The sequence below is a fragment of the Zingiber officinale genome, chromosome 5B (genome assembly GCF_018446385.1).
Source record: "Zingiber officinale cultivar Zhangliang chromosome 5B, Zo_v1.1, whole genome shotgun sequence".
Classification (NCBI taxonomy): Eukaryota; Viridiplantae; Streptophyta; class Magnoliopsida; order Zingiberales; family Zingiberaceae; genus Zingiber; species Zingiber officinale.
The window spans coordinates 121709124-121729002 of NC_055995.1; the positions used below are offsets into that span (position 1 = coordinate 121709124).

At 37.2% G+C, this 19879-nt stretch overlaps 3 protein-coding genes across 4 annotated transcripts; 1 reads left to right on the plus strand and 2 right to left on the minus strand.

Moving 5' to 3' along the window:
- The first annotated feature begins 777 nt into the window (after positions 1-777).
- LOC121985690 (protein SHORT ROOT IN SALT MEDIUM 1-like) lies at positions 778-16245 on the plus strand. 2 transcript variants are annotated; one of them, XM_042539290.1, is made up of 24 exons: positions 778-912; positions 1227-1325; positions 1467-1610; positions 5952-6000; positions 6103-6278; positions 6394-6420; positions 6505-6563; positions 6811-7533; positions 7624-7669; positions 8072-8164; positions 8255-8310; positions 8419-8527; positions 8990-9201; positions 9291-9354; positions 12072-12239; positions 12358-12388; positions 12475-13595; positions 13680-13754; positions 14131-14205; positions 14284-14673; positions 15300-15554; positions 15646-15687; positions 15788-15850; positions 15972-16245. In XM_042539290.1, the coding sequence occupies exons 2-24, from the start codon at positions 1254-1256 to the stop codon at positions 16071-16073; spliced, it is 4152 nt and encodes a 1383-aa protein (XP_042395224.1). In that variant the 5' UTR covers positions 778-912; positions 1227-1253; the 3' UTR covers positions 16074-16245. The 2 variants fall into 2 exon arrangements, with proteins under 2 accessions (XP_042395224.1, XP_042395223.1); XM_042539289.1 differs by having other exon boundaries at positions 5952-6278.
- A 530-nt stretch (positions 16246-16775) lies between these two features.
- On the minus strand, positions 16776-17588 carry LOC121985692 (protein DOG1-like 4). Its single transcript, XM_042539292.1, has one exon. The coding sequence runs from the start codon at positions 17585-17587 to the stop codon at positions 16964-16966; it is 624 nt and encodes a 207-aa protein (XP_042395226.1). The 5' UTR covers position 17588; the 3' UTR covers positions 16776-16963.
- Positions 17589-18163: 575 nt separating this feature from the next.
- On the minus strand, positions 18164-19470 carry LOC121985691 (peroxisomal membrane protein 11-3-like). The gene has a single exon (XM_042539291.1). The coding sequence runs from the start codon at positions 19378-19380 to the stop codon at positions 18598-18600; it is 783 nt and encodes a 260-aa protein (XP_042395225.1). The 5' UTR covers positions 19381-19470; the 3' UTR covers positions 18164-18597.
- Positions 19471-19879: the final 409 nt, after the last annotated feature.

Genomic DNA, 19879 nt, shown 5'->3' on the forward strand with positions numbered 1-19879 from the left:
TATTTTCTATCCAATTGAGTATCATTTAAAGAAAATCTAGTATATTCTAGTATATTTTCTATTAAAATTACCCTTCATATTTTTTAGGTATAAATAGTCTAAAAATGAGTATAATTCCTATTAAATTCAGTATTTTAAACTAGAATCGAGTATATTTTCTATTAAATTGAGTACGACTTTTTTCCTATTTAATATAATTTCTCCTAAATTCAGTACAATTTGAAAAAAATCTAATATATTTTTTATCCAATTGAGTATCATTTAAAGAAAATCTAGTATATTTTCCATCCAATTGAGTACCATTTAAAGAAAATCAATGTATTTCCATCCAATTGAGGTGAAAAAAGAATCGTACTCAATTTGATAGAAAATATACTAAATTCTAATTTAATGTATTAAATTTAAGAGAATTTATACTCATTTTTAGATTTTTTATACTTAAAATATCAGAGACAATTAGGTAAGTATATTAAACTAGGAATTGAAAATAATTTTTTTTTTCAATAAAGAATACATGTAAAGTTATATTTGTCAATCAAATACATACAAATTTTCTAAAAAAAAAAAAAAAAAACCTCAGTCCATCCATCCATCCATCAGCGGACAAACAGCGGTCCATCCATCACAATAAATAAAGATTTATTCATCATGTAAGAAACCCTCGGACACGCGGCAGCATCCTGTCGGTAGATCTCCTAAGACTCGACGGCGCTGCTAGACCGCTCGCAACCGTGTGGCGTACATAACAGGGGCCTTCACGCCCCCCTTCCTGCCCTTTGTTATCCGTCGGTTCCGTTCCCGGCTCCAAGCGACTCGCTTTATCTTCTCCGTCGCTCGGGTTCTGTGCTCTTTCGACCTCTTCCTCTGGAGGAGATCGATTTGGAATCTCGACTTGTCCGTCTCTTCCGTTAGGTTAGTGTCTCTAATTCTCGATCGATCGATCATTTTTTTTCTCTCGTGTTATTTAGAGATTATTCTTTTTTTTTCTCGTCTCGAATGTTTGAGATCCTAGAGATAGATCTGCTTCTCTCCCTATGATTATAAAGAATTTTATTGATCTTCTCTGACCAGCTAGTAAGAAGATAGATTTCTAGAGTGTAGACAACACAAAGTGAGTGAGAGAGAGAGAGAGAGAAGAGGGGGAATGGTGGTTTAAGAGGGGAGAACTTTTCTAGGCCTTTGTTGATGGATTATGTTTCTCAATATTTATCTACCTGTTGAGGCAGGATTATTTTACTAAGCGAAGAAAGGAGATGTACCCTTCCAAGGGGAACATTCCCTACGGGCAGCAGGCTTATGGTTCCTCACAAGCATATGGGCACATCGTGAGCATACTTTTCTTGTTCTTTCTCTTATGTGAAGTTCATGCGAACATTCAAATACCTTGGCCAATGCATTTTTGTATTTGGTTTTCTTTTTTATGCGTCTTAACATCATCAACTTTCCATTTGATCTCAATCTTGCAGGCTGGTAGTGGCTATAGTGGGAACACTGTTGGCAGTTCAGATGCAGACATGAACTCATACCGAGCCTATTCTTCACAAACAGCACAATATGGAGGACCATATGCCGCTGTTTATGGTTCTTCTGCTGCTAGCAATGTGCAACAGGTCATATCATGGATTCCTTAATTAGCAGAAGAAACCTTTTACCTTTTAATTTTATTTAATGCTAGTTTAGCTTTATTTTTACAGTAGTTAACCCAACTTCCCACATAACTCTTCTTTAGTTTGGTGGGGGACTATTGATGCCCTTTATAGTCTTTCATAAAGTTGCACGTCACTTGTTTATTAAAAATGATTCTCGTTAAGCTTGTTATGTTCATTTACAGATTTCTTGACTTTCCTTCAATTTTTTATGAGTGTCTAACTCTAAATTGTTTGCATGGATATCCTTTTTGGACGTGTTCTGGCTTAGATTCTGGATAAACTTGCATGCTTATGCAAAATTTGATAATTTTATTAATGTTAATAATTTTGATAAAATTATATAATATTTAGTAATTGAGTATCATCTAAGGGTCAAATTTTGATAATCAGTAATTTAGTATCATCTAAAGAGTAATTTTGTATTTGTAAGAATATATACATTTACAATAATCTAATTATATGATGTTGCAAATTTTCATGTGGTTATTTTTATATTGAATAATGTTGTACAATGGAATAATTTTTATATTGAATAATGTTGTATAATGGAGTAATATATGTACTTAATGTAGTATTAATATTATTAAATATTTCCCCCGGTCTATGATGCAACGGTAACACGCTTTCATAGTGAACTAGGCATCCACGGGTCAATTCCTAGCTGTGGTTGTCGATTAATTTCCTCCCGTGCGAAAATAACCCTGGAACGTTGGCTACGGAGCGATGAGCCATTTGCACTTCTGGATTTATCTGGTGGCTAGTGGTAAATTTCTGTGGGGCTGAGCCAGTCACCTTTACGATTAGTCGGTTTGAAGAGCTGGATACATGGATTATCAAAAATAAAATTATTAAATATTTGATAGTAAGAATTACCCAAACATTTAATTTCAAATTCATACTAATATATAAAACTCAATTTCATATTATATTAATTTTATTTAAAAACAAGTTATAATTTAGTTTTTCTTAAATTTTAGAAAACAAGTTTTTGCACCTGGCAAACAAGTTGTAATTTAGTTTATTAATTTTATCTATAGCTAGTAGCTTAAAGAATGCCTCTTATTTGTTTGAGTGAAGTTTGGGTTTAGGTTAACAAATGTGTTTTAGTACATAGAAAATTGAAGTGATACATAGCATATTTAATTTCTTTCATATTATATCCTCACATTTTTTTCTTCTTTTTTTCTAAACAAACCTTTAGATATATGGAAAGATGTGATGAGAGATAATTGTTCGCTTAATGAGGGAGAGAGTAAACTATTTGAGATAACATGTAGTATATCATTTGCTTAGGTTCCACTGAAAAAAATAGTAAATGTATAAACTTAGGATTTAAATTTTGTGACATTTTTGATCTTATATTCTGAATTAATATCTTATATAATAGTACTTCTGAAACACAATAGGAGTAACCTTTTGTCAAAATGAATTGGCTATGTTTTAAAATCTAATTTTTTGTTTTATATACTATTTTGTTTTGGGATGATTTAAATAAAGTATTATAAAATATTTTGTCAAATGAAATGATTTTAATAGAAGTCAATCTAAATGAGTATGTTTGAGTGAAAAATGAGGAATATGAATGAGTGTATGGAGTTATGAGTTTTGAAAAATAAATAAAGAAGGGAAAATTATATTTGATTTTGTGATAGCATATGACCTTATACTAGCTAATACCTTTTTTAATAAAAGAGAAGAACACTTCGTCATATTCAAAAGTGGGAATAATGAATTACAAATTGACTTTTTTATGGTTTGGAAGAGAAATAAAATGATTTATAAAAATGGCAAGGTCAACATAGATTAGTAGTGTTGGATATACATTTAAGTTATAATATCAATAGAAGAAAAATATACATGACTCTTAGAATTAAGTAGTGAAAGTTAAAAGATGAAGATGGAGAAACAAAACATATTTAAGAAGAAGATAGGAGTACAAACATTAGGTAAAATATACGGTGACTCTAATATGATATGTGATAAGATGGTATCAAAGTTAAATAGTAGGTAAGAGGAACATGCACCACCAACTAAGAAATCTTAGTGGTGGAATGAGAAAGTATAGGAGAAAGTGAAGGAAAACTGAATAGCTTATAAGAAATTATATATTTGTAAGAACGAGTAAAACTTAAAAAATATACAATAGCTAAGAAATAGGCTAAGCAAGCAGTGAATGAAGCAAAAAATAAAATTTTGAATTGTTATATCAAAAATTGGATATAAAACAAGAGGAAAGAGATAATTATAGAATTACTAAAGTAAGAGAGAGGAAGATAGAGATCTTGTTCAAATAAGATGTAATAAAGATGAATCCAATAAGACACTAGTAAATGATGGAGAAATAAAAGAGTTGTGGAAGTCGTTTTTTCATCAACTTTTTAATGAAAGTTTAGGTGATCAACTTAACTTAGGTAATTTAAGTAGGTCAAATGACTATATAAATTTAAATTTTTATCGTAGAATTCAATTTCAGAAGTAAAATTAGCTTTAAATGGGATGCAAAATAGAAAGGCCTTTGGACCATTGATTTTCTGATAGAGGTATGGAAGTACCTAAGGAAATATTGTATTGCATGACTTATAAAATTATTTAATATGATATTGAAAACGAAAAAATGCCAAATCAATTGAAGGTAGGGATTGTAGTTCCCTTATATAAGAACAAGAGAGACACTCAAAATTATGCAAACTATAGGGGTATTAAACTAATGAGTTATACCATGAAACTTTTGAAAGAGTAATAGAAAAAAGTTTAATGAAAGAAGAGACCTCGATCATCTAAAATCAATTTGGCCTCATGCTTAGAAGGTCGACAATAGAAGTTATACATCTTCTTTGGTAACTAATTGAAAAGTATCGGGAGCAAAAACAAGATCTACACAATATAATACTTTGAAAAAGCTTATGTTAGAATTTCAAGAGAAGTTAATGGGAGAATTCTAGAAAAGAGAGGTGTCAACATAGTATATATTGAACTAATTAAGGATATGAGGATATAACGACTGAAGCGAAGACTTCAGGTGGATTAATTGAAGTATTTTCAATAAAAATATGATTACATCAAGGATCAACTCTAAGCCCGTATCTTTTTATACTAATCATGGACGAACTCACTGGTACCATAGTGCATGTTGTTTGCAGATGATATTGTTTTGGTAGATGAGACATGTGAAGGAATAAATGCTATACTATAATCTTGGCGTGAAACATTAGAAGTGAAAGGTTTTAGACTTAGTAGAGTAAAAAACAGAATATATGGAATTTAAGTTTAGCAATATTAGACATAATTAGACAATTGTTAAGATAAGAGATAATGTGTTGTCTGAATTGAGAGCTTTAAGTGTTTAGGTGAGAGATATGTCTTACATAGAATAAAGTAAGTAGTTTGATATGGAGGAGAACGTTGGGTGTTTTATGTGATCGTAAAATACTTTTAAAATTTAAAGGAAAGTTTTATAAGACGGCGGTTATATCTACTATGTACATGAGAGAGTTGCAAAGATAAAGATGTTAAGATGGATGTGTGGACATATGAGGATAGACAGAATAACAAATGAGTGCATTAGAGAGAGGTGCATCTGTTGAGGTAAAACTTTGAGAGACGTTTAAGATTGTATGGACATATAGTTAGACGACCAATAAATGTTCCAATTAGGTAATGTGAAACTACGAAAAATATGTACATTAAACGAGGAAGAGGAAAACAAAAAAAGTCTTGGTTAGCAATAATAAAACAAGAGAAAATTTAAGTATAGATAATGATATAGTAGTGAATAAAGCCTAATGACGTAGAAGGGTCCATATAGCCGACCCTATTTAGTGGGATAAGACTTGATTGTTGTTGTAAAAGTATTTTTTTTTGAAAAAAAGACTCGTTACATTGAAATATATTTGGAGCTATCAAAATGTAATAAAGTTTATCAGTTTGTAATTTATCTTTGCTTTTCATTGTCTTTTTATTATCTTTGCTTCCAAAGGAATATTTCTCTTGCTTTTCATATACATGTACTAGCGGAATTCAGTTTCTGTATACACAGTCTGTTTACAAGTAATGAGGAAAAAACCATAAAATGAAAAATGCAATGTAAAAATGGATGAGTACCTCTTCGGTTGTTGCTGATAGACATTTGCCTTATTGTTCAGCTGAAATTGGCTTCAGGTTTGCATAGTTGAATTCCTCCAGGAGTAACTTTTTGTAGCCATGAATATGTTTTTGACCAGATATTTTGTTATAAGTCTGATTACTTTGATTATTAGTTGCCTGAGTTAGTCATTAACATTTGAAGCATATATTCTGGTTTAGGTTGGTGTAGTGAGCACTAAAGAAGCAGTTTCATCATCCAACTTACAAGGTCAATCTGCTTATCAATCTGCCCTGGCAGAGCCATCCAAGTTCCCATCTGGAACTCTTGTATCAGGCTTGGGCATTACAACTGATGACTATGGTTCTGCAGCTACTCATGCATATTCCCAGAAAGGGGATCAGTTCTCTTCAGTAAAAAATCCTGATTATGGTGTAGCAGACAGGAGGCACTATGGTGAACATCAGGGTGCTTTTGCCGGCAGAGATTTGCAGACTGATTCATCAAGAAGATACCTTGAGTCTGTTTCTCTCAATAGTCGTCATCAGGTTTTCATTTTTATTTTTGTGCCTTAATACTTGTTCCATATTACACCTTGTTAAATGTTAGCTATATTGATGATTTTGGTTCTTAAATTACTTGGAAATCTGTCTATCTTTGCAGGTTGAACTGCATGATCGAATGGACCAGGTACTTGCTTATAGACTCTTATCCTATTTATGATTTGTTTCTGCAGGTGCAGATATTGATCATCCTATTATGCATTTTTTTAAGGCTTCATTGCGACAACAATTGCTGAAAGCTCAGCAACTGCAATCGGGTGCAGAGATAAGGTATATTGATGCACTTATAAGACAATGCCATTATTTTCTCTGTTTTGCTACGTGTACATTTCTATTTAAATATTATGTGTGGGTATGATTAGATTCCTGTGTTACTAAGAAAATGATGGTCGACATTAGTGGTGTCTTGCACCGATCTTTTGCTTATTTGGTATTGTATGCAGCTCCATTCACAGCTTTGTAGTTAGTGGAAATTACGAATCTTATTGCACTGAGATGGAATATGCATTTCTGGCAGACAAGATGAATACTATACAGCAAGGACTCTTCCTACTCATTCACAAGAAATTAGCGGCTATGGTGCAAGGATGGATGCTGATCCCCATGGTCTATCTAGTTTTGGTGCTGCTTATGGTGGACAAACAGCTTCCATTTTAGGGGGAGCTCCCAGGAGAAATGTTGATGACCTTGTGTATGGCCAAGGATCGTTGAATGCTGCTTATGGGGTGGGGTTGCCACCTGGTCGAGATTATGCTGCAGGAAAGGGTATCCTGGGTACTCATGAGTCTAATTATCAACCTAGTGTTCTTGCACGTTCACATCCAGCCCTTGGAGTCTCCATGGTGGACGAAAGGAATGATGATAGGCATGCTTACCGCCGAGAGCTCGAGTTAAGGGAGGAAGAACGTCGTAGAGAATTGATTTGGGAGAGAGAAAAAGAACGTGAAAGAGAAGAGCGGGAACGTGAAAGAGAACGCGAAAGAGAACGTGAAAGGGAACGAGAAAGAGAACGCGAAAGGGACCGAGAAAGGGAACGCGAAAGGGAACGCGAAAGAGAACGTGAAAGGGAACGCCTTCGAGAGCGTCGTGAAAAGGAAAGGGAACGAGATCGCAGGCGTGCACTTGAAGCAAGGCGAGAACGAACACCACCAAGACCTATTAGAGATCATAGAGGTTCTTCTTTAATAAAGGATGAGAAGGCTGTTCGTCGAGCAACACCACATCGCGAGGCTGTGCATAGGTGGATCTTCCTGCTATATTTATGCCTGCTGCTTGCTGCTGCTTCTGATTTGCAGCTTTCTAACTAATCTGTTTGTTCTTGGCACTGAAGGCATCATTCACCTGTTAAAGAAAAAAAGAGAGAATACATCTGCAAGGTAAAAGATAGAATCATAACTATATAGTCAATCGTTCATTTAGATTGTCAGTCATGTCTACTTGATGCAATCCTATTAGTCCAACTTGCAGTTATTGAAAACCTAATTTCAGACTTTGGTTCATCTTCTCTATGTTGGATTCTCCTTTCCTCTCTTCGCCTGGGAATTTATTGGCTCCTTTAATTGCCCTTTGTTCATCATCTTCTTTGCTGTGATCATAATTAGAATTCTGTCCTGGCAAACTTGTTAAGCTCTGATGTTTGCGTTGACTTAGAAAAGACATAATATATTTGGGGACACAACATATCTATGTAAAATGCACAGTTGAAACTATTAATTGGTTATATCCATTTCGTAAATGTTTATGGTAATATTGTGGAATGATTAACATAACGATGGCAGGTTTATCCATTCTGCTTGGTGGATGTTGAAAGAGATCATTTGTCTTTGAGCAAGAGATATCCTAGGCTAGTGATAGCAGCAGATTTTTCGAAGGTTCGACTTACATTCAATAATATAATTTCTTGGTTCAAAACTTTTGTTCTTGTATTACATACACTGATACTGCAATTGCATATTTCACAGGTTATTGTGAACTGGCCGAGGGAAACACTGAATCTTTCTCTTCATACTCCTGTTAGGTTTGAGGCCATAAAATTCTTCCGCCATTAATTTTGTACTAATTTTTCTAATTTTCTTTTCTTGGCAAATGTGATAAATAAGTGGTTGTACCATATTATTTTCTGTAGCTTTCAGCACAGTTTCTTGGATGTGGAAGATAAAAGTGAGGAGAAAGGGCCTGTTTTCTTGCAGGACTCCTCTGAATCCAAGGGTGTTAAAACTGTTTGGAACTCCAAGGTAAACTACAATGCTTCTTTTTGTATTACTTCTATGGTCATGTAACTGTAGATAACACTTTCTATTTGTTGGTAGTTTAAACATGAATTAATTGTGTACTCGTGAACATATTATACCTATCTGAGTCTTGACTATCTGACTTCCAAATTCAAAATTTATCATTGCTTGCTTGTACTTTAATGTATTTCAATATTACATTACCAGGCTATTGCTTGCTCTATGTTTTGCTATACCATAGCCATATAACCATAGACACAATTTAACTTCTTCTTGATGAAAATATTTTCCACTATTCTGAGAAGTAAATGCACATTTTCCTTCTGCTTTAAACATTCAATGATATTACAAAGAAAATGTACAAGCAGATCTGTTAAAATAAAATTATATAAAGTATTTTTTAAATAAATATTGTAAATTGGTTCTGTATCTATGATCTTATTTGCAAGATATTTTTATTTTCAGGTTATCTTGATGAGTGGAGTCAGTGCTGAAGCTTTGAATGAGTTGTGTTTTGGTAAAGACAATGACGAGAGGCCAGTGCATGTTAACAACATCTTGAAGTTTGCTATTATGAAGAAAGATCATTCTTTTCTGGCAATTGGAGGTCCATCACATATGACTTCTGATGGGGATATGCAAGTTGATGATTCTTCCTTGATTCAGACAGCTATTAGGCAAGCTACTTGTGAATTTGTTTTAGTATGGTTTATTATCCGATATTTGTGAGTTATAATTGATCTACAAAGCACTCTTTTTCTCGCAGACATGTCAAACATTTAACTCATCTTGACCTACATTGCTGCCATCATTGGAATCGTTTCCTTGAGGTACATATGTCTGTATTTGAATTTCATTTTTACTATTTTTTCTTTATTTGTACGACTTTTGTGCACTCATGGGGTAAATTTATCCGTACTTTGTTTGCAAAACTTCTGCTTATATGTTGTTCTGATACAATGTCCTAAGGAATATTTTAATATCAAATCAATCTATTCTGTGGTGACCTGCAAGAAACTTTTGTACGTTGTTCTCTGTTATCTAATCTATCCTTTGCCTCATTCTTTCTAGATGATTTGACATCTCTTTAATTCATTTGAAAAATGCAATTATTTTATATGGCAAGGATAGCCAGGCTTTATCAACTGACTTCGGCATATTGTTTCCTAATATAATCTGAGCATACAGATTGCTGTCTTATTCAAATACTTACATGTAGCCTTCTAGGCCTCCTTTTTCCCCCTCCATTTTTTGGAAAGCTGTCTGTTGAATATTGTTATGAAAATTTTTAATAATTTTTTTATTCTTTAGTACATGGATGAGATTTTCTTGCTTTTGCTATTTTTGTTGTATTTATTAATTGGGTTATCCTGCATTTAAATTTGATGAACACTAGCGTTCTTGGCTTATAAGGCCAATATATTTCCAGGGAAACTATTATCGATCAATTCATTATTATCATTGTTTAGATGTGATTGATTTATACCATCTCAGCTGTAGATGGGCAATTCATAAGGCCATTTCATTATTATTATTGATTAGATGTGATTGATTTTATACAATCTGAGCTGTAGATGGATATTAAGGTGGCGTTTGGTACACGGGTATGGGAATGGGGAATTGGATACATTTCCAAATCTTGTGTTTGGTTGATGGAAATGGGAATTAGATTTTGGAATGAAACCTAAAAACTTTGGTAATGATGAAACTCACCTCCTTTGGTTTCACCATATCCAAAAATTTGGATATCATCCAGATTATTTTGGATTAAAATACCTTTAATATATTTGTTCAATTTTTCTTTTATATCACTTTCTCTCTTCTTATTCTCTCTCTCCCTCATACTTTTTCTCTCATTCTCTCATCACACTTTCTCTCTCATTTTCTCTCGTCACACTTTTTCTACCCTTTTCTCTCTCATCACACTCTCATTTTCTCACACACTCTCTCTTCATTCTCTCCGATCACACACACTCTCTCTGTCATGGTATTTTCTCTCTCCTCAATCTCTCCTAGCACGCTCTCTTCATTTTCTCTCATTATGTTTTCTCTCTCATTGTGCTTTCTCTCTCCTCAATCTCTTCCTTCACACTCTCTCTTCTCATTTTCTCTCATCACACTTTCCCTCTCTTCATTCTCTCCTATCACACTTTCTCTCCCATTCTCTCCTTAATCTCTCCCATCACACACAGTCTCTCTTCATTTTCTCTCATCACACTTTGTCTTTTTTGATTCTCTCCCATCTCACTTTTTCTCTCCTCATCCTCTCTCATCACACGTTTTCTACCTTTTTCTCTCACATTCAATTTTCTCTCCGATCTAATTTTTTCTCTTAAAGGTAAAAAGGAAATTTTGGTTTATTCCTATAGAAAATATTCAACTAACCAAATATTATTTTTAAGAGTGATATTCATGCTCATATTCATTCCTATTCCACAATACTATCATTCCCATTCCCATTCCCATTCCCATTCTGATTTTTAGGAAAGAACCAAACACCACCTAAATTGTGCTTCATTTATTAATGTCTGGACCCCAATTATTCTTAGATGCTTCATTATTAATTCTATTTACATCATAATTTCCCCCTATGCATTAGAATCCGATCAGTTAAGTTATCTTGTATGCACTATCAAAGAATACCTACACTCTTATTAGACCAGGCAAATTTATTACACAAATAAGTTGTGGACCTTGATTTGTTTTGTGGTCTTGCACTTCCAAGTCTTCTTAGTGACCAGCCTAATGAAATCTCACTGAACCAGTTATTAACGTTCCTCTTTGTTTGGATTATGCAGTTACATTTCTTATACAGAAGGAAATGATACTGAAACACAGAAATTTACTGAAAAGTCACTCATTGAGTTTGTCACTTATTTTGTGAGTTCTCAGTCTACTTAATTCCACCTTGGTTGAGATAAGGGGCTGTTCATCCCAAATAAATATTCAATTTGGGATGGATTTGGTTTGTCCTGTCTGTAGCTCAACAGGGTATCAAACCTATTCAGGTCTCCTGGTTGCTTGAGTAGGGACTCCAGTGGGATGGATTATGCAGACCCGGTCTGATGACTTTAACTGATTGTGACTTAATTCTATGATGTGTTAGCTTGTGTTAGAGGCAGTAGTCTAGTGTTTCACTAGTAGCTAACATTATTTAATATATATACCACTACTTGGATTAAAACACATACATGTCTATTACATCTTCACACTTACTTTTTATGTGACAGTGAAGTGCTTACTGTATTATCTACCAATGAAAGCAAAGTTGCATGTAGATTGCAGGATCGGTTATTGGTTCTGTGGTCCAATCATGTATTTTTATTATTTTTTATCTTTGCTTCTACCAAATTTTACTTCTTCCAATGTTTTATATTTGCATATCTTAGGCTGGTTATATGCTCCTTGTGTCCTTGACTAAACTAATCAGAAAGTTGCATTTGCTTTAATGCATACGTTGAGTTCTTCATATAATCTAGTAGGTTTGAAGGTATTCTTTTATAATTTATATGATAATTTGAGATCTTATTTTATGTACTTTTGTTAGATACACTATGATAGAGTTGGAAAGGATGGCTTTTTTAGCCACAAGGAAGTTACAGTGTTGTATGTGCCAAACTTGTCGGAATGCCTTCCATCATTGGATCAGTGGCGAGTGCAGTGGCTGACATACAAGAAGGAGATGGCTGAGAGGGAACGAGTTTCAAAGGAGAAGGTTTATTTTCTCCTTCTGTTTCTCAAATCTGTTTTCCATTGCTTTTTCTATGCATTAATTCATCCAAGAACCCTATTAAATTACGATTTTTTTTTTTGTCTTTTAACATCTATTCTAGAAACCTGCAGAAAAGAAGGAATCTGGCCAAGGTAAGTCCGAGGGTTTTCTTCCCTCGTAATTTTATCCATTCTTATTGAAGTGCATCGTTTATGCATATCATTATTGGTATATGCAGGGGGAAATTTTCAAAGTAAAATGGTGAACAATAACTCAGCTGGAACACTGAAATCTGAAGACAACTTGGTTAAGGATGAGGCTGCTGATGTGAAAAGTAATGACCAGTCCAAGGTTGAAGTTGGTGAATCCAATAAAATTCCATCTGAACAGAAAGAAAAAATACTTTCATTAGCTGATACAGAAAGAAAAGATGATGTTGACGGTGGACAAAGTAAAACCAGCGAGAATTTGAATGGTGAAGGTTCTGTTGAGCTGTCAACTGAGACTAAAAAAACAACCAAAAGGAAAATTGTTAAGAAGGTAGTGAAAGGAAAGGCTGTTGGTAAGAAAGCAATTATTGCTGGCGCTGACAGTATCACCAAGCAGGAAGTGATGCAAGATGAAAATACAGAAAATAAACATGGCAATTCTGATCAGCAGAGCCCTGCAACTATGACAACTACAATTGTCACAAAAGGTACTCTTGATAAGTCACCACTTATGGAAGATAAAGCTAATTCACCTGAAGCCCAAACTGATGGGAAAACTAAAAATGAGTCAACAATCATGGATGGAACAGAAGTAGTGAAGAAAGAACATGATGGGGGCTCCAGTGGACATGGTACAGAAGTTAAGATACCTGGAAAAAAGAAAATCATCAGAAGAGTGATTAAAAGAAAAATTTCCACGCTGAAAGCTAAGGATGCAAAAGCAAACAAAAACACTGAAGAAATTAAGGAAGATGTAAAAGCTGATTTGGAAAAGAAGGAAACAGCAGTTGAAGTGAATACTCCTGAAAAACAGACAACAGAGGGATCTAATATTCCTAACAAGGATCAGTTGAATGAAATAACAATGACAAATGATAAGACAAAGGAAACTAAATCAGTTGATAGTGATGTCATCCCAGAGAAAGGAAGCTCAAAGACTGTCAATGGTTTGGAAAATGTGAAAGAAAAAGACTCTAAGAAAGGTGGGCAAGAAGGAAAAGAGAGAAAAAAAGATGAAAAAGAGATGAGTAGAGATGGAAAGCATGAGCTGCACCAAAAGTCTATCAAAGAAAAAGAGAAAGGAGGTTCTGGAGAACCTCCTAAGCATCCTGGGTTGATTATGAAATCCCATCGAAGCAGGGGATCCAAAGTATGTTTAGTTGCATTGTTTATATTTCACTCACAGAATGCCTGGACCAACTTGCCTAACATGTTAAATTTTTTTATTCTGCAGCTTCGTTCTGTGTCCCTCTCATTGGATGGACTCCTAGATTATAGTGATAAAGACATAGAAGAATCATCATTTGAGGTTTGTTTACATTAAATACTATAATAATTTCTAGTCTTTTCTAAGGCATGGTCGAATGCCTTATTAGTGATGATGCTTTGTTGTGCTATTTAACATGCTCATGCAACAAGCATCACTGGCTAAAACTTGAATTACAAACTGAATGGTATACCTTGAAATAAACCAGTGTTTATATCCTTGTGAACATACCCCCTTGAAAAATACACAATTTAATCTATCAACACATATTCTTGTGCTTATGTTGTAACAGAATCATATATCTGTTTTCCATTTCTTATTGTTAGCTAAGCATAATAAATATGCAAAGTAATTTTATATTTATCTGCACTATTATGATATTTGTCTTATGCGCCATTTTAAATGTGGATTTCTTCAGCTTTCCCTGTTTGCTGAGGCCTTCAATGAAATGCTTCAGTTTGGGATGGGCTATCAGTTATTGTCCTTTCTTGAGGTATAATGTAAATGTATTACTTTGTTGTTTGAGTTGCCTTGTTATTTAATTTAACTATCTTTATTTTTTGATATTTAGAAATTGAATAAAAGATGTATATTGAAAAGAAATAATCGGAAAAGACAACGTGATGAAAAACTAGAGAAGGTTTCTGGAAAGGAGAAATCGCCTACCAAACGTCCAAAAACTGATGATAGCCCTCCTGTTGCAAAGGAGGATACGTCGAACAAAGACGATGATGAAGCTTTAAATGTTGTTAGTGAGTCTACAAAATTAGTAAAGGAAGATGTGTCTGACAAAATGGATCCTGAAAATAAGGGCATAGATAGTTCTTCAGGTGGAGGGGATGAAGCTAAAGTTGAAGACAACGCAATGGACGATGATATGATAGATGAGGATGAAGATCCAGAAGAAATTATAGAAGAGGAGGAAGCAGATGATGATTCTAGATCAAATGGAGTTCAAAAGGCAAGTTATGATTAATGTCTATGGTTCCTCTCATTGAGTTATAATTAAGGTTTTCTTTACTTTGTGCCATTCTTGTGTTTGATCATGTGAACATTCTAGCCTTTTTACCCTAGGTGATTTTGTTCTGATTGTTTATTTGTTTCTGTTGATCTGTGGGATAAGTTCCCATCCCAATGAGATGACCTAATTTAGATCTTCTCAGACTTCTTTCTTTATCCACAACCAATATTAAATGGTTTAGATTCAAATGCAGCTGGAGTATTTTTTTTCATCTTTGGCATGCATAACATATAACATTACTTTGGGTACCAGTGTTGGAGGTTTGATTCATTTACCAATTGCAGTCCTATTTGTCTCATGCTGGTTACTCAAAACATTTGAATATTATGAATATTGCAATACAGTAGGTATCAGCTAAGCTCATTGTTAATTTTTGAATGTTAAAATAGATGCACATCTGTGTACTTTGTGGAATCTTAATTGAGTTCATTTTCAAAAGGAGCCCATTTTGCATATTTTAATTTAGCATGGAAAAACCCTATTCAGTGATCCCTCAGATTTGCAATCTTTCACATTACCAACTCTTTGATTTTTGAGTTTTTATAATTCTATGAATATCTGTACAGGATGATAATACTGGTGTAAGAGTGGAAACTGAGTCGGAAGTTGATGTTAAGATGGATGTAGATCCTGTAGTTATGAAGGAAAGTAACACTGACAAAACTGGCATCGATAAGGCTGCAAATGACGATGAAGCAGCCACGAAGGATAATAAACAGAATGATGACAGGACGGATTCTGTAAAGAATGAGAAAGTTTCTGTAAAAACTGTCGAGGAAGCATCCATAGTGGATGGATTGTTGGATAAGGAGCTTTTGGAGGTTATTGAATTTTCATTTTGTTGAAGTTTTTGGTCATTTTAGGTGGTACGTTGTTTTCATGATAACAATGGCCATATGTTCTCATTTGCAGGCGTTCAGTTATTTTGATAAAAACAGAGTGGGATACATCAAGGTAATTCAGCAAGATCATTTTACTTGCTTTCAATCTTTTTTTTTTCCCTTCTTTCTCATGATTGGTTGTTCAATTTGTTTTTGTATATTTACCATTGCAGGCTCAAGATTTAAGGTGCATTCTTCACAATTTAGGCAAATTCATGTCTAACAGGCATGTCAAGGTTGGTACCATCTATTTCCAACATTTACACTTATTTTTAATGGGAAATTCTTTTCCTCATTTTGTTTTTCTGTTGTTCTTAATCTTGGTTGCATCCTCAACCAACCTTTTCTGTATGCTAGGAACTGGTGCAAAGTGCTATCCTGGAAAGTAATTCAGGGAGATCTCACGATCGTGTGTTTTACAATAAACTTGTGAAGATGGAACTTAGGGATGTACAGTAATGATGGTGCTGTCAAGACACTTGAAAGTTTTTCATCTATAGTCTGTCATCAGGATTTAAATATATTTTATTTTGCCATAGCTTCAAACTAGAACTGAGTTGTTGCAGATGCAACTCACAATGATGAATCCACTTATGTGATTTTGTTGCTGAAGTTAATTTATCATAGTTCACGCCTGCGTCTCCATTTATTGATTGGAAAAATTCTACTCGTGGTGGTCTGACTACATCCCATTGCTATGAGTGCAATCTCCTCACCCGCGTTGCGACGTTCATGTCGCCTATGATACTATCTCCATGGATTGTTAATGTCACTTATTTATTTATTTATTTATATTTTTAATCCAATTTAAGCCAACTAATTTTGGGAGTTATCAGTCCGGTGTCAATCCGTGCAGCTTCATGATTAGCCTTTTGCTTCAGCTGTTGATATAATACGGATTTCGTATTTTGATTTACTCTTGTTAGGACGAGGAACATCTAGAAACTTACTTGGGGACGAGGTGGAACTCACTTAACTGGTAATGGCAAGCAAATTCCCGAACTAATGTCTCATATTTATTCGAATAAGAGCTCAGGCCTAGGAATTTTGTCCAATGAAAATTTGCTCTTTTTTAGCTCAGGTTGCCTTCACTTTAATTTTTATAATCTTTACTTCGATTTTCAATGACTAGTCACAAGGCTTTATGTGCTAGATTGGCGGTAGGATCAAAACCCCACAATTTACTACAACATAATATTCTGATTAATACTTCGACTAGAAAACAGATGACTTCAGCGCGCTCTACCTTATTTAATAACTGCTCGAAGCAGGGCCACCAATTAACTACCACAGGTGTATAGGTAACTAGAGATCAGCGTCGGTGACCGCACATCTCAAGCGAACCGACTTTAGTTGCGTCGCAAACCCCACCTCCGCACTCGGAGCCTGAGCTCCGCCGCGGCGGCGAGGAACTCCGCCGTCTGTGCTGCCGTCAGGATCTCCACCATTCGCCGCAGGGTGGCGTCCCGTAGCTCCTCCGCCGCGTTGGCGGTCGCCCTCAGCGCCCGCGACACCTCGTCCACGGCCGCCTCCCACGCGCTCCCGTTGGCGTAGAGGAGTCCGGCTCTCACGGCCACGAGCACCGCGTGGCCGGCCATGGCTTCCTGCGCGCCAGCCATGTCCTCCGAGATCCGGTGCTCCGCCAGCTCCACCTCCTGCCGGAGCAGTTCGACTGCTGCGCGCTGGTCCGGCGCGAGGAGGCAGCGGCCGGGGAGGAGGCGGAAGGCAAGGGAGGGCTTCCAGCCGCCTATCCAGAGGAAGGTGCGCTCGAAGGGGGTGAGCCACGGGTGGGTGAGGGCGCGGAGGAGGTCGGAGTCGGCGAGGCGGGCCTTGGCGCCGCGGTAGTCGCGGTAATGGATGAGGAAGGCATCGACGGCGCTGGGGATGAGGTCGGTCCGGTGGGTGACGGCGTGGAGGAGCTCGGCCCGGAGGTTGTCGAGGCGGGTGAGCCATGAGTCGAAGAAGGCCTCCATGGGTCCGGCGCGGCCCCGGTGGTGGAGGGCGAGCCAGGAAAGCCCGGTGGGGGTAGAAATAGCCGATCCATTTACTTAAGCAGGAAGCAAAAAATGTGCAGGGAAGGAAGGAAGGAAGGAAGGAACGGGAGAGGGGAGATAAGCGGCGGGCGAGAGGGAGGCGTGGTGGCGGTGCGGTGGGGGTCGGCCGTGGCGATGGGAGGGAGCGAGGTGGAAGTACGAGGTTGGTTTATTTTGGAATAATTATTAATTTTTGTTTTTCTGACGAATTGGTGACGCAACGACGCTTCGGCCAGAAAGGTTCGAGATAGAAGCCAAAACTCTGTCTGTTTGTCTGCAAGCAGGGAAAGAAGCAGTGGGCCGCTTGACTCGGTGACCGACTAATGCCTGATGGTGAGTGGATTTCCTATTTTGGATTTGTTTCCTTCCGTTGATTCGCTTTGGGTAAATTTGAAAGCACAAAAGGCTCCTCGCCCACACCGTAATTAGGATTTTAATACCTCGCCGCTGAAAGATGCAAACTTGTATCGAATTCTCCCTGATGGACGAGTTGCATTTTTTTTCAAGATGATCAAGGAGCAACAATCAGTCAAACACAAGAAGATAAATTGGACCATCCAAGAGCACTAACGAAAGTGAACTGCATTAGGGATGCGCTATAAAGGTAGTTTGGCAAGAATAAAGAAGCTAAGCAACAATGGAACATGAGAAGAGGTAAACTCAAACCGCCAAGGCCCATGAGCTTTACGGTCAGTTTACTTGGATAGAAGATATAACAAGGGAAAGAAGAAGTGGATGTATCTGAAAATGTATATACAGACATTGCTAATGGCTCCACTACCGATCGAGCAATCTTCACAAATCCATAATAAGCAAAGTAATCACTAATCAAGAATGGTTCAGTTATAGCAGTAGAACTGAATCCCATTTATTAAATTCAACTTTAAAAGTGAAACAAAGAATGCATTCAGCTTTGTTTATTCTGAGAGGAATGGAGAGGAGGGACTACCTTAGCAAGAAGTCCAGTTCTTGTGAGTGCTGATGAGTGCTGAAAAGAGCCCTGCCGAAGCCGTCAGTAGAGTGTTTGAGAGGAGGAAGCCCTTTCCGTCCCTGACGTCGCCGAGAGCCATCAGTCCGTCAGCGAGGTCTTGAACGATGGAGAGCTGCTTCAGCAGTAGCTTCGTTCTCAGTTTCCTTAGTTCCTCGTCGCCCTCTCCAGGTTTCGCGCTGTCGATCCTCGATTGGATCGAAGACTGGATCTTTCGTACTTCTCGTGCCTTTAGGGAGACGCTGCCAAAGTAGCCGATAAGTTCCGCCCAAGCGCTGATCTTTTGGAGCCGCCGGGAGTACTCGGAGGGTATGAGACCGGCCTTGGATAGCCACACGAACTGCTCGACGAAATAGTAGAGGCCCTCGCCGCCGTATGCGACGGCGGCGAGGACGCGATCGGCAGGGGAGAGGGCAGCGCCGCCTGCGGCGGCACGGAGGGCGTTGAGATCTTGGACGAACTTGCCGAGGCGGAAGGCCTTGCGGCTGAGACCGACGCTGGATTCGAATGACTTGAGGCGGGGAGCGAGGGCCGGGGGGAGCGGGGAGGAGGGGGCGGAGAGGGCGATCTTGGCGGCGTAGCGGGAGATCTTGAGGAGCTTGTCGACGCCGTCGCGGCGGGCGAGATAAACTTCGAGGTGGAGGAGAAAGTCGCGGTCGCCGCCCTTCGATGGCCTCGCCGCCGCGGTGGCCGGAGGAGGGGAGGAGGGATTCTGCGACGGGTCTGCGACTGCGCGGTCCGCCATGGAAATGGAAAGGGAGGAAGGAAAGAACCGATTCAGATCCGCTTGCAGTCAAAACAGGGATGCTTTGACGTCTGACGTGTAGTAAAGTAAAGTCGCAATTTGCAAGGGCCAATTTGACATAATTTGTTAAATTATGAGAGACAAGCTATCTAAAACGGGAAAGTTACAAGGCACAAGAAGAAAATAATGAAACGACCATGTTTCTAAAAAGGTCCTATACTGATCTCAACTGTCCCACGCTTAACCCTATAATCGTGCCTCCCTTGTATTTCGCCACTTATTCTAATTTCTAATAGCTAATATCTATTCGTAATTACCCTCATATTATGATATAATGATAGGATATTTAAGTTATTATTCAGACATTTGTGGTTCGAGTCTCAATTATGATGAATTTGTAAGAATTTTTTCTTTAAATGGGCACACAATTAAAGGATGTTGGGCTCCTGAACTGCTCGTTACGAGCATTTCCTGATTTAGTGATTTATCCTGGTGGCTG

Bases quoted from the DNA above. Each gene is read 5' to 3' on its own strand.
- LOC121985690 (XM_042539289.1), top strand. From the start codon at position 1,254: ATGTACCCTTCCAAGGGGAACATTCCCTACGGGCAGCAGGCTTATGGT. The intron at 6,564-6,810 runs GTATATTGATGC...CATTTCTGGCAG, and splicing joins CAATCGGGTGCAGAGATAAG to ACAAGATGAATACTATACAG. The intron at 14,206-14,283 runs GTATAATGTAAA...TTTGATATTTAG, and splicing joins AGTTATTGTCCTTTCTTGAG to AAATTGAATAAAAGATGTAT.
- LOC121985691 (XM_042539291.1), bottom strand. From the start codon at position 19,380: ATGGCGGACCGCGCAGTCGCAGACCCGTCGCAGAATCCCTCCTCCCCT.
- LOC121985692 (XM_042539292.1), bottom strand. From the start codon at position 17,587: ATGGAGGCCTTCTTCGACTCATGGCTCACCCGCCTCGACAACCTCCGG.